General features: G+C 40.0%; 1 protein-coding gene across 4 annotated transcripts in view; it reads left to right on the forward strand.

Moving 5' to 3' along the window:
* WSCD1 (WSC domain sialate O sulfotransferase 1) overlaps nt 1–15,184 on the forward strand; it is a 65,822-nt gene that overhangs the window by 32,266 nt on the left and 18,372 nt on the right. For 3 of the 4 annotated variants that reach the window (XM_087957294.1, XM_087957307.1, XM_087957303.1), the window contains 3 exons: nt 2,677–2,791; nt 5,935–6,119; nt 10,018–10,139. In XM_087957294.1, the coding sequence (XP_087813420.1) occupies nt 2,677–2,791; nt 5,935–6,119; nt 10,018–10,139 (422 nt within the window). The remainder of the gene's footprint in view (nt 1–2,676; nt 2,792–5,934; nt 6,120–10,017; nt 10,140–15,184) is intronic. The other variant, XM_087957310.1, reaches the window with a different exon arrangement.

Here is a 15,184-nt window from a genome sequence, read left to right on the forward strand (position 1 = left end):
CTCTCTACATTTGCCTGACAGTGTGCAAGATTGAATTCAGCAGCTTTATCAAAGAGATGCAAACTTGATGGTTTCATTTTAATTTTGCATTACAGAAGGAGGGGGTCAGTGCGGAGAATGAAGGAAGATTGGCTTTAAATAAAGGTTGCGTTGCTTGAAGATTTTTCCAAGTAGGATGTCAAAGTCAGAGAAACTCAGGAAAACATGCCTTAATAAGGCCAGAAGAAATTATATCACTTTTGCTTTCGAGCCCTGGTTCTGGCCTTTTTTTTTTTTCTTGTTTCTCTGATTAATGCAAAAGTCTGCCTAGAATCAGGGAATATTATTCTAATGTGTTTTGTGAATATATCCTTACAATCACAAAGTGGAAGTTTGTAAGCAGGGCTGGAAGGTTCATCATTTTCCACTGTTGCTATCACACCTCCAGAGACAAGTCTGGACTGTGATCCTCCATGAATTCTACTGTTCTTCTTTGAAAGTCACCTAAGGTGGCAGCTGTCGTTCCTGCCAAATCATTTCTGCATTATGTAAATATGTCCTAATTTTATTCGGTTACAGCTCCACCCTCAGTATGTTTTAGAGCAAGTACTTGAGTTCTGTTAATATTCAATAAATAATGATATTACGTGTGAGAATTGAAAAATAAATTCTCATTGCTTTGCATGAGACAAAGAAGAAGCAAAAGAGGGAGGGGAAGCATGGTGCAGGTAGTCCTTGACTTACAACCACAATTGACCCCAAAATTTCTGCTGCTAAGTGTGGTGACCCGGGGTGTGGCACAAAAATAACAAAGTCACAAAAGTAGATAAATTCCCTTTAATCAGGGGTGGGATTCTACAGGTTCGCACCTATTTGCTAGAACCGGTTGTTAACATTCTAAGCAGTTCGGAGAACCAGTTGTTAGAAGAAATTACTGGCCTAATCCTGTAAGGAAGGCAGGAAGGAAACATTCTGGTGTTGCTTACAGAAACTGCCTCTCCGTTAACCCTGATTACATTCTTGGCAGGACTAGACTTCCTGTCTCTGGAACTTCTCTGGAGTTTTTTCTCTCTCCTTTGCTGGTACTTTGCTTGTGTGGAGTGACCATTCAAAGTTACAATGGCACTGAAAAAAGTGACATATGACCATTTTTCACACTTACGACTGTTGCAGCATCCCCACAGTCATGAGAGGCCAGGTGAGGTGATGCATGCCTTGATGTGAGTGATGTTGAGTTGGCCACGCCCAGCTAATAACATGACCACCAAGCCATGCCCACCACCTAAGCCATGCCCACAGAGCCGGTTGTTAAAAAAATTGAATCCCACCCCTGCCTTTAATACCTCCAACTTGGCCCCCAGTATCCAGTTATCCTCAGCTGGAGATCAAACTCTTCCAAAAACAGTCTACAAAGGGAAGAAATGCAGTCCGAACCGAAAGTACAGATAAATTAGAAATAAAAAAACCAACACAAACCACGCTGAAGTAATTAACACGACAGGCCAGGATAATAAATTGCAGACTTCCAAAAGATAATGATGCACACAAAGTTGGGAGGACGCCAAAACCCAGATAAGCCTTGACAAAGGTAATGCAGCAAGGTGCTGTGTGCAAATGCCCTTCTTATATCCTGTTCTCCCAGCTGCAACTAATGAAAGTGATCAGGGCCCTTTTCTCTCCCATAAGCCACGTTGCTCCATTCTCCATTCCTCCTTGCATGCCCTAGGATGAAGAGGGGGTGGGCCTGGGTCTTCCTCTGAATGCCCAGCCGGACTGTGCCCTTCCCCACTTTCTTCCACAGCCACCAGAGCCACACTCCCACTCACTGTCAGTTGCCTAATCTTCCGCTCAGAATCAGACTCCAACAAAGGCATGACACTAAACGAGACAGTTGTTCAGCAAGTTTTTCCCCATTGTACAATTTTTCTTGCCACATTCGTTAAGTGAATCACTGCAGCTGCTAAATGAATTTGGCTTCCCCATTAAATTTGCTTGTCAGGAGGTCACAAAAGGTGATCCCGTAACCCTACACTGCAACTGTCGTAAATATGTGTCAGTTGCCATGCCTCTGAAATTTGATCATATGACCACAGGGATGCTGCAATGGTTGTAAATGTGAAAAATGGTCATAAGTCACTTTTTTCAGTTCCACTGCAACTTCGAATGATTACTAAATGAATGATTGTGAGCCAAGGACTACTAATAAAAGTGCTACATATTTTCTTACATGAAGCTTAGTTCTTAATCATGTTTTATTGGTTCTTCCTGGCAGAATGTGAGGCTACAGCTATTATAGGAGAGGAATCCAAGCAGTGGTGCGATTCAACCGGTGTAACAACCGGTTCGGTGATCACATATACCATTTTAAAAAGCCCATTTTCAGCTATAATACTTACCTTCCACTGCAGCCCCCGTGAGTAAACAGCTGAGGCACGGCAAAACTGCTCTACCACACAAATCAGCTGTGCACCAAAACAAGGAAATAAAGCACAGGAAAGAGCAGGGGCAGGTGGGTGGGGCCAAATGATCACTGGAATTACCGGTTCGCCCGAACCTGTCTGAACTAGTAGAATCCCACCCCTGAATACAAGGCTGTTCTTTAAAAGGAGAATGCTAGGTTGTTGTTGTGGTTTTTCTGTATTCAATTCTTTTCTCAAGATTATTTCTAACCGTCGGTTGTATTTTTATATGCTGAAGGCACTTATATTGGCTGCTTTGCTGACGACTCAAGAAAAAGGACATTGAAAGGAGCTGTGTTCTTTGACTTGAGAAAAATGACAATTTCCCATTGCCAAGAAGCCTGCGCAGAGAGGTAAAAAATAAATAAGAGAAAGAGTATTTTATTTCTTCTGCATGCTGTTGCTCTTAAAGTTTTCAGGACAGGAATGGCCAAATCCATCTAACATGAATTGGTCCTTCTTTTATACATACCATAGCATTTCATATTGAGTCAGTCTCTCTCTCTCTCTCTCTCTCTCTCTCTCTCTCCCTCTCCCCCTCCCTCCCTCCCTCCCTCCTCTCTCTCTCTCTCTCTCTCTCTCTCTCTATATATATATATATATATATATATATATATATATATATATATATATATATATATATATACATATATATATATATACATATATGTATATATGTATATGTATATATATATACATATATATATATATATATATATACATATATATATATATATATATATACATATACATATTATGTATACATACATACATACATACATATATATATATATATATATATATATATATATATATATATATATATATATATATATATATATATATATATATTCAGCATGAAATGGTATGTGAGAATGACCTTGGGAGACAAAAGGAAGGGCTACAGCCAGGGGAACAGTCAGATAAGAGGCACCTGAGTCCCCAGAAGGGATGAGAACATGGCAAATGTCTCAGAAGGGACACCCTTTAGTTTCTTGGACTGTAAAGGTGAGGGGAGAGAGATGTGCTTTCATTCTTGCAAAAAAATCTGTTAATGTAGCCTTACAATAAAGATATGGGCAGTATTTATTGATGTGCTTGTTGTTTAGACTACCTCACAAGGCTGATATCCAAGTTTGAAAGTATATCTCTCCCCACCCCCCTCACTTTTACAACTGAAGAAACTAGAGAGGGTCCCTTCTGAGGTATTTGCCATACCTCAGTTCTTTCAGTGGGTTTAGCAGCTGCTTGTTTGATTTGTTTCTGTCTCCCAAGATTATTCCCAAATATATTATAGACCAGGGGTGGGCAAACTTTTGGCTCGGGGCCTCATTGACTTTTAAAATTGACAGATGGGCCGCTACCTGGTGTCGAAATGCCTGTCTTTACAAGTCAAAATCCGATTAAAAGACCAACGGGCGGATGTGGCCCTCGGGCCGGTTTGCCCACCCCTGTTTAGACCAAGGGTTCCCAACCTGGTGTGCGAGACAATATTCCAGGTGGTGAGAGAAAAGTCCAGGTAAATAAATAGGATATTGGTTATATGTTGGCATTTTTATTTATTATGCAATGGATTAACTTGGTTTTCATTTTAGAGTTAAGTATCGTTATTTAGTGGCCGTCACATACATAGCTGAAAAGATTCAATCCTACCATATATTTAACGCGTTCAGTAGTTCCTAAAGTCTAAATTTCAGGGGGTGCGAGGTTCGAGTGAAATTTCTTTAGGGGTGCGGGGTGAAAAAAAGGTTGGGAACCACTGCTGTAGACTCAGTGGTGGGATTCAGATAATTTAACAACCGGTTCACCCAGGATCAGGTTGGCTGTTATGGGAGGCGTGGCCCATCCCTCCAGCTCCACCCAGCAGGTGGGATGAGCCTCCCACGATGGCCAACCTCACCCTGGGTGAATCAGTTGTTAAATTACACTGCCCCCCTGCCCCCCCCCCACTATTAAAGTGGATTCGGGTGCTGCGCTGCATTGGAGAAATGTGGAACAGAATGGCTAGCTAGCACAAGGGAAGGGGGAGGAGCAGGGAGAAGAAAGAGGGAAAGTGGCCTTCTCCTCCCCTGACACCGGCTGCTCCGTTGCCCATTTCTCCATTGCAGTGCAACACAGTACCTAGGATCCACTTTGATAGTGGGGAGGCAAGTAATTTAACAACCACTTTGCCCAAATCAGCGAGAACTAGCTGAATCCCACCACTGTATATACTATACTACTATTATATTATAAATACTATATAGACTGGAAAACTAGTTGACCAGGATGATATAAAGGTGTCCTTGAGCAGAGTGTTAGATGAAGAGGTCTCTTCCTAATTCTCTTCCAGCCCTATGATCCTCTGTTCTATATTCTATTACCCAGCAGCATTAGGTCAACAGTATCAAAAGAGTGAGTAGGATTGGGCCCTACAGCTGCACGTTTGGCCACTGTCTGACAAAAAATGCTGGTAGACCAGATGGTCCTTGGCTTGATCCAGGAGAGTCAGAATATTAGAATAAAACAAGAGTTGGAAAAGATCTGGGAGGTCTTCAACTCCTTGCTCAAGCAGGAGACACTATCCCATTTCAAACAAGTGGCTTTCCTGTCTCTTCTTAAAGGCATGGGTGGGATTCTACCGCTTCAGCCCAGTTCTATAGAACCGGTAGCTCTGAAGAGCAGCTAACACCAAACTGGTTCTCTCTGAAGATCTTCTTTTATTCGGTTGGGCCCACCCGCCTGCCCAGGCTCTAGGCTGTCCTTTATTCTTACCTTAGTTGCTTTGCGTGGCACAGCTGAGTGCCGCGCGTCAGCGGGAGATGGTGATTGCTTGCAGGATAAGTTGTTTTGCAAGTACTATGCATGCACGTGCAGCACACGCTCACCGAACCAGTTGTTATGCCGGTAGGATCCCACCCCTGCTTAAAAGCCTCCAGTGATAGAGCACCTACAACTTCTGGTGGCAAGCTGTTCCACTGGTTAATTGTCCTCCCCGTTAGGAAGATTCTCTTTAATTCCAGGTTGCTTCTCTCCTTGATTAGTTTCCACCCATTGTTTCTTGTCCTGCCCTCCGGTGCTTTGGAGAATAAATTGACCCCTTCTTTGTGGCATCTCCTCAAATGTTGGATTACTGCTATCATGTCGTTTTTTCTCCCCAGACTAGCTAAACCCAAATCCTGCAACCGTTCTGCAACCGTTTAAGTCTCCAGTCCTTTAATCATCCTAGTTGCTCTTCTCTGCTCTTTTTCCAAAGTCTCAACATCTTTTTTTAATATTGTGCTGTATTTCAAGTGTGGCCTTTACAAAGGGCTTTACAAAGCGTCCTTGGAGTCTCTACCTTTCCTTCTTCAACTTTTCTCCTTTCAGTTTCCCCTTGATTTCATCCATTTCATACCACCATTTCCCAAGATACCCCCCACCCCCCGCCTTCTCCTGTTGAATATCACTCAAGATTTGGTTCTGGTATAGGTTGCAATGATGATCTAAGAAGTATTTTGTTTTTGGTTTTGCCCAGGGCTTATAAATATGCTGGCTTGGTATATGGAGCAGAATGCTATTGTGGAAACCAGCTGCCAGTGAATATTGCAAAGCAGGAAGAGTGCAACCATGAGTGTAAAGGGGAGAAAAGGACCATCTGTGGAGGTATCAACAGGCTGTCTGTTTACCAGGTGGAGGAATCAGGGGCAGGGCCTAAACGACGTAAGTGATGTAAGCTTCTTAAGTGAGTATTTATTCCCAATAGGGTTGGGCAACAGAATGCATGTATTGTTTTCTGTTTGACTGTTTATTCGATGTTGATAGATAAGCAGGGATAAGCAGTAAGTAAGTAGATAAGCAGGGATTAATACCAGACAAACAATCAAGCAGAAGGCTTTATGGGCGGGACCCGAAAATACTTCTAAATCTCTATTATGGGTCCAGGAGATGGAACTGGGAAATTGATGGGATTACATTTTGAACTCTATATTCACCTGATTAGTACAATTCTAGGTTGTCTCTTTGCTGATGTTCACATCAACTCATGGTATGATATGGAAGGACCCTACAGACATATAGATTAGGACTTTCTACAACTGACTTTGTTGTGGGGTTCTTAGCTCCTGTCCTATCTGTAGTCCATCATTAAGGGACCAAACAAGAGAAAAAAATGGAAGATTCTAAAAAAACAACAACAACCCTGTAATGAGTAAGAGTTAATTTGGCAATGAAAAAAAAAGTCAGGGTAAACTTTGTTCATCTTTTTTGTTTTTGAAGGAAAAACAACGTTTCATTTTTCATCCTTTTCTAGTTATCCTGTTATGAGTGGGAAATAACATATCTTAAATATCTGATTCATTCTTATTTTGCTCAAATATATAGCTCCCTATGCATGTCATTTGTGGAGAAGGAATGCTAACATTGTTCCCGCTGCTAATAAAAAGGATTTTTAACCTGCAGAATTTAACCTGCTTCTTGGCCAATTGCAAAATTTGCACCTGTGCTTCTTCAAGTACAAATGCAGCCTAGGGTTTATTGACTGATTTAATTGTTTGTTCCCAGAATTGGGGGTGTTTGAGTGGAAAGAGGGAACACAAGTAGTCCTTGACTTACAACCATTCATTTAGTGGCCGTTTGAAGTTTCAACGGCACTGAAAAATGAGACTTATGATGATTTTTCATATTTACGATCATTTCAGCATCCCCATGGTCACGTGATCAAAATTCAGATGCTTGGCAACTGACTCATATTTATGATGATTGCAGTGTCCCAGAGTCACATGGTCACCATTTGAGGCCATCTGACAAGCAAAGTCAATGGGGAAGCAAGATTCACTTAACAACCATGTTACTAATTTAACAACAGCAGTGATTCACTAAACACCTGTGACAAGAAACTCTATTCCCCTTTTTTATGAAACAAAGAAAAAGAAGAAAAAGAGTATTATAAAATATGGGATTTATTCTATCTATGGTTAGATAGAATAACCATTATACTTCCATACAATAGCAGTGATAGGTTACAACTGATTATTTTTGAATAAATTATAACACGAATAAAAATTAGTAAGAATTGAGATTTGCTCTAAAGGATAATATGGAATTGAAATTAAAGTCTAATGATGGTGCAATAATAATATAATATGATATGAAAAGTGAATCAATGCAATATGAATGTAAATTTAAGAGGTAAAGACTATAGATATTGTGCACAAGACACATGTACCAACCAACTATATAACTGAAAGAAGGTGTTATTTGTTGTTTTACGTTTATGTTTGTTGTTAAAAATAAAAGAAACTTTTTATAAAAAAAGAAAAGAAACTCTATTCTTGAAGCTTTCAAAATTATGATGGATACCAATTTGGCTCTGAGAAATGCCTAAGTAAAAAGGCATTATTATTGATTAAAATAGCTGGACCATTTAATTGATTAATTGGGAGGAAGATTAAGTGATTGGCATTTGCTATCTTATTCTGATTGACTTAGACATAAAGCCTGCAATATTCAATGGAACTTAATCAAAAAATTTCTGGCTGAAGAATTGCAACCTCTGCATTTTTCTTAAAATGTGCCCCAATTAATTAATTTTTTTTTTTAGTAAATTGCTCTTAATCGTGGTACTTACAGATTCTGCAAAGTATGTCATCCAAAAAGGTACTTTCGCATTCTGGCTGACTCTTCTGTCCTGATGGGGCAGAGAATGCATTTTTGTCATCTTTCATATGCAGATTTAATCAAGATTAATTGGTTCATCACATAAAAATCAGTTGCTTAAGAATTTTCTAATAAGGGACTTGCCATCTCCTGAATCCCTCCTGTTCTCTAATGAAACCAGGACTTTGTGAACATTTCATTTAAAAACCTAGTGATCAAGAAGAATGTGATGTCTTTGTAGGTTTCCTTTTGTTTTCTGTTGAAAATAGAGAAGCTCGGGTTCTTAGACGTTCCCCCTTTAAAGGACAGAAGTCAAAATGAAATACAGATTGTCCTCGATTTAAAACTATTCATTTAGGGACTGTTCAAGTTACAACCGCGCTGAAAAAGTTGGTTTTCACACTTATGACCGTTGCAGCATCCCTGTGGTCACATGATCAAAATTCGGACGCTTGGCAACTGGCATGTATTTATGACGGTTGCAGTGTCCTGGGGTCACGTGATCCCCTTTTGGGACTTTCTGAGTAGCCAGGTCAAGGGGGAAGCCAGGTTCACTTAACAACCGTGTGATGAACTGAACACCTGCAACGATTCACTTAACAACTGTGTCAAGAAAGGTTGCAAAAATGGGGTAAAAATTACCTAACAATTGTCTAACTTAGTGACATAAATTTTGGGCTCAATTGTGGCCATAAGTCAAGAACTATCTGTATACAACATTATCCCTATGTACAATCCATGCAGAGGTGGCATTCAGCGGTTCTGACCAGTTCTGGAGAACCCAGAGAGGAAATTTTGAGTAGTTTGGAAAGACCACCTCTGACTGGCCCCACCCCCATCTAGTCTCTGCCTCCCGAGTCCTAGCTGATCGGCTGGGTCTTCTTTTGTTGTCCTGCACAGGAGAACAGAGCTGGAAAGCAGGTTAGTGGGGTGGGGAGGGAATGGGATTTTGCAGTAACCTTCCACTGCCACGTCCACCAAGCCACACCACGCCCACCAAGCCACGGTAGTAAAAATGTTTGAATCCCACCACTGAATCCATGGCTTCCTCCTTCATTAAAGTCTCCTAGCTTTCAAGGCTCTTTGGCAAATCTTCATAGGTACTTTATTTTTTGTAACTGAATGTTATTCAAACTTTTGGAAAGTTTTGGATCCCTCTGGATTTAGCTGTTTTTATTTCTGATCATCACAGTGTCCCAAAGGTGCTTTTTTCAAAAGGCAACTGTCCTTTCTTTCTTTTTCCTTGAAGACATTTTGCTTCTCATCCAACAAGCTTCTTCAGTTCTAAAGAACTGTTTCTCAGATGAAAAGCGAAACATCTTCAAGGAAAAAAACAAAGTCCAGTTGCTTCTTGAAAAAAAGCACCTTTGGGACAACTATGTCCTGGATGACTGAGTATCTTCATAGACAGATCATCACAGTAGAACTCTATTTAGTATTTGAACACTGAAATAACCTTCCTGCTTATGAAAAGGAATAAAGATGAAGAAATGTTTTGTGTAAAAAAATAAAACCTTCCCCTCCAGACACACCAGACACAAATACACAGGAGGCTTCTTGAAGCTGTTTTTGCAAATCATTGAAATTCGAGGTCTCTCCTGGAAGAGGAACAATTTTGGAGATTTTTTTTTTTTTAAATGAAGAGTTTTTCAAAGCCTTGCAGGGGAGAATTAGGAGGAAGGAACAGAATAGATGAGATATTTGCACAGAAAAAAATAGTGTTATTTCCCTCAAAGGAAGGGGATCATTTCAAATCAAGCTTTTTACAAGCAGATAGGGCCAAGCTAGAAATCAGGAATTGTGAGTAGGCTTCACAGAAACTAGATTATTTTCCTCTCCCTCTCTCTTCCCCCTCCCTCTCCCTGTGAAAGTAGGTGTGTGTGCTTGTGTACATTCCTTGTGGTGATGGGAGGTTTTCCTGGTTGCTATTACTGAAGAACAAACTTCTTGTTTTCCTTTGCAGGGCAAAATATTATCTATCGAGGATGTTTTAAAGTGCCAGAAAATTTAACAAACATCTTGCCAGCTTCGTTAATACATTCCAATTTGACAGTGGAGATGTGCTCTGAATTTTGCTCCAAAAAGGTAAGAATTCCTTTTCCTTATCCTCTTTTCCTTCCTTCCTTCCTTCCTTCCTTCCTTCCTTCCTTCCTTCCTTCCTTCCTTCCTTCCTTCCTTCCTTCCTTCCTTCCTAGTTTAATATATTATTATGGTTGGTCACACAGTTGGATGTTGTTTAATAAGATATTGATGCAGGATGTAAGCTGTTCCAAGTACAGTTAATCTTTGACTTACAACAGATCATTTAATGACCATTCAAATTTAGAACATTAATGGGGGGAAAAGTGACTTATGACCGTTTTTCACACTTATGATCTTTTTTCACACATGAACGTTTTTCACACTTATGACTATTGCAGCATCCCCATGGATACCCCATGATCAAAATTCAGATGCTTGGCAACTGATTCATATTTATGACGTTGCAGTGTCCTGGGGTCATGTGATCACCTTTTGCAACCTTCTGACAAGCAAAGTCTATGAGGAAGTCAGATCTACTTAACAATCATGTTACTAACTTACCAACTGCAGTGATTCACTTAACAACTGTGGCAAGAAAGTCGTAAAACTGGGCAGAAACCTTAACAAATGTTTCACTTAGCAACCGAAATTTGGGGCTCAGGTGTGATCGTAAGTTGAAGACTACCTGTAAAGCTGCCTGTTGCAATTGATCAATGGTGATTTTGTCAATGCCAGTGGTATCCAAGATGTTTTGGAACTGCAACCAAGGCTGCTACTGGCATTATCTTTGCTTTCTATTGTCACAGTTGTTCTCCCTCTGTTTGCAAGTCTGTATATTGTGTGATTTTTCTCCAGTTCTTTGTATTCCATTCCATTCCACTGTCTCCAGGAAGTGCAACATCCACTAGACAGACATTGTTAAGTCTGGGTGGTTATGTGGCAGGTGCTTGCCTGCTTGAAGTCTAAAATCCCAGAGCACTTTAGCTTCTTCGTTTCATATTACTTCATCTATCTGTGAATCCATCAGTTCTTGCTTTCTGGCAAGAACTATTTCCTGGAGATTTCCTGTGCATCATTGTTGCTACTTTGTCATGCCATTGTTTGTAGTCACCCTGTGTGATCTTCTTGCACTAGCTAACCAAATGGTCCACTGTTTCCTCAGCCTTTTTACAGAGACGATATTTCCCGTCTCTTGTGCTCTTCTCAATTCTGGCTTTGTATGCATTTGTCCTTAAGACTTGGTCTTGTGCAGCTAAAATTAGCTCCTCTGTTTCTTTCTTCAACTTTCTGGCTCTTACCCGTTGCCAGTCCTTTTTGTTACCTGTTTTGCCTGCTAGGTTTTTTTCTTTAATGTACTGGCCATGTAATACTTTGCCATTATTATTATATAATATGAAATCACAACCTCAAGTTCTTTAGCTCATGTTGGCCTTCAAAAGCATAGAGTAGCAATAGCAATAGCACTTCACAGCCCTGTCTAAACGGTTTACAGAGTCAGCCTATTGCCCCCAACAATCTGGGTCCTCATTTTACTGACCTTGGAAGGATGGAAGGCTGAGTCAACCTTGAGCCGGTGAGAATTGAACTGCAAATTGCTGGCAGCCAGCAGTCAGCAGAAGTAGCCTGCAATACTGCATTCTAACCACTGCACCATCACGGTTCAAGAACCTAGGATCTCATTATGTAACAGTGTAGTGTGTATGTATGTGTATATATACATGTATATCTGTATTTGTGTGTGTGTGTGTGTGTATGCATGTGTATGTATGTGTGTGTGTGTTTATATAACTCAAGATGGGAAACATATCCAACACAACTTTTTTCTCCTATTTTCCCCACAACAACTGTGTGAGGTGGATTGGGCTGGGAGAAAGGTCACTGCTATCATGTCATCCCCAGACCTTCTTTTCATTAAACTAGACATACCCAATTCCTGCAAATGTTTTTTTTTTTTTTTTTGTACATTTTAGCCTCCGGGGTCCTAACCAGAGATGGTATTCAGCAGGTTCTGACCAGTTCTGGAGAACCAGTATTAGAAATTTTGAGTAGTTCAGATAATCAGCAAATACCACTTCTGACTGGAGATTTTACAATATCCTTCCCCTGCCACGCCCACCAAGCCACACCCACCGAACCAGTAGTAAAAAAAAATTGAATCCCACCACTGGTCCTAACCATCTTTCTTGCTCTTCTTTGCACTTGTTCTTGATTCTCAAGATTTTTTTTTTAATATCGTGGCAATCAAAACTGGATGCAGTATTCCAAGTGTCTTACCAAAGCATTATACAGTGATATTAACACTTTATCCCTCTGTTAATGCGAAGTCCTAGGGCAGATATAATACATCAATATCTCTATGGAGATGTAATGCATAGTGAACAGTCATTAGCTTTCTTGTTTTTTGATCCAAATTGTCCAGTTCAGCCTGTGTCGTGTTAATAATTCCAGCAGCATATTGTGTCACAGCTTTGGCCCAGATATTGATGGCTTTGATAGTATTTCCCCATTCATTTTTGTCTTTAGCACTTTTCTCATTCTTTGGATATATTTGTCATTAATTACATTTTTAATTTGTCATGCTTGATATTATCCAACTGTAAAATGCTCAGATACTTGTTGGCTTCAGATTGATGGCGCCTAATGGTTTGGCCATTTAGCATTTCAACTGCATTATTGTTCATGATTTATTTCTACTGTGGCATTTTTCTCTGGGCCATTATTATTATTACAGAACATTTCAATTTTCCTATATTTTCTGCTACAAAATTACAGCAACCTATGCCACCATTCCTTGACAAATGAGATCAAATAAGGGTCTTGGGATATATATATATGAAAGAGGTTTGCAAGTTCTGGGTCTTCAGATTCCTAACTTCTCATGGGTAGGGGTTTCTGATATAGAAAATATATCTGTCATTGATGTTAAGATGATTACAAAGATGATTAGGGGACTGGAGCTTAAACATATGAAGAACAGTTGCAGGAATTGGGTTTGTCTAGTTTAATGAGAAAAAAAAAGACTAGGGTGAGAGCAATGTTATGGGGCTGCCACAAAGAAGAGGGAGTCAAACTATTCTCCAAAGTACCTGAAGGCAGGACAAGAAGCAACGGATGAAAACTAATCAAAGAGAGAAGCAACTTAGAACCAAGGAGGAATTTCCTGACAGTGAGAACAATTAATCAGTGGAACGACTTGCCTTCAGAAGTTGTGGGTGCTCCAACACCAGAGGTTTTTAAGAAGAGATTGGACAACCATTTGTCTGAAATGGTATAGGGTTTCTTGCTTGAGCAGAGAGTTGGACTAGAAGACCTCCAAGAGTCCTTTCCAACTCTGTTCTTCTGAAGAAGACATCTAGCCCCCTTCTTACACTTATAGGCCTGTGCAATTAATTTTAGAATTACTAATTCTTTGTAACTTCAATTGTTCTTATATTTATAATTGTTTCTATATTTTTGTTCTTATTACTTTGTAAGCCACCCAGAGTTACTTTGCACAGTGAGATGGGCAATGTATGCATTAGATAGATAGATAGATAGATAGATAGATAGATAGATAGATAGATAGATATAGAGATACTGTAGATAGAATAGATAGATAGACAGATAGACAGACAGACAGACAGACAGATAGATAGATAGATATAGAGATACTGTAGATAGAATAGATAGATAGATAGATAGATAGATAGATAGATAGATAGATAGATAGATAGATACTGTAGATAGAATAGATAGAATAGATAGATAGATAGATAGATAGATAGATAGATAGATAGATAGAGATAGATAGATAGAGATAGATAGATAGATAGATAGATAGAGATAGATAGATAGATAGATAGATAGATAGATAGATATGATAGATATGATAGATAGTAGATAGATAGTTAGAGATGATAGGTAGATGGATGGATGGATGGATGGATAGATAGATAGATAGATAGATAGATAGATAGATAGATAGATAGATAGAGACAGACAGACAGATACATAGATAGAGATAGAGATAGAGATAGAAGAGAGAGGGGGGAGGGAGGGAGGAAGAGGGAGAGATATATTTTCCTAGCCCTCCAGGTCTCTGGGGTCTGCTTCACCTCCAGTCAGTGGTGGGATTCATCCAGTTTGCACCACTTCAGGAGAACTGGTTGCTAACTTTCTGAGCAGTTTGGTGAACTGGTTGTTGGAAGAAATCGTTAGGGCAGAGAGCCGGTTGTTAAATTATTTGAATCCCACCACTGCCTCCAGTATTGTTTCCATGATAACATAGATTGTTAATATTTCTCTTTATTGTTTATGTAAAAGCAAAAAGTGAGTTTGTTCCTGCTGTGATTTATTTTGAACATGTTTAATGTCAGATCATGGCTTTGTCTGTGAGAAAATGATGCTGTATTTCAAAGTGGAAAACAAAAGGCAAAACCAAGCATTTGGAATAACACACATCTGCTTGCCTGTGGCTGAATAGGGTGACAGCCCCAAAGAAGCCTTCATCACATCCATCAAAATGTCAAGGCAGATCACTGTAACAAGTTCTGTTTTTAACCCCAATTCCTCTTCTCTGCCCTGGGGAGTCCTTCTGGGCGCAGTCAAAATATCAAAATGGCAATTGCACTAAAAAAAATATGTATTTGTTTTATGCAACACACACATGCACACACACAGAAAAGTAGGCCGGATTTTACTCATGTGGATAAAGTGTGGGTTTTGATCACCATCTTTTTTGACCCTTCAAATACCCCTAAGCAGATAACTAATCTCTGCAAAGAGGATTAAATAACAAAAGGATTAATAAAACTTGAGTGCGGTTAGTTCCAATTTTATGAGGTTCCAGGAATTTTAATAAGGCTGGGGTTAAGAAGATCAGAGTCCTATGGGGAGAAATTGAGGATGGGGGTTATACAGGCAGGCCTCAACTTATGACCAGGGTTGGGCTTCAAAAATTTTAGCACAGGGTTCTCTGCCTGGTTGCTGGATGGGCGTGGCCATGGTGGGCGTGGCCAAACTGGCCTCCTGCACCATAGTAGGGGGGTGTTTTTGTCCTCCCCGGGCTCCGGAGGTTTTTTTCAAGCCTTCGGGAGCGCGAAAACAGCCTCCCGGGGCTCCAAAGGCTC

Source organism: Notechis scutatus, chromosome 1, assembly GCF_049901735.1.
Source record: "Notechis scutatus isolate UNSWTSFEM ecotype Mainland chromosome 1, rNotScu1.2, whole genome shotgun sequence".
In the NCBI taxonomy this organism is placed as follows: domain Eukaryota; kingdom Metazoa; phylum Chordata; class Lepidosauria; order Squamata; family Elapidae; genus Notechis; species Notechis scutatus.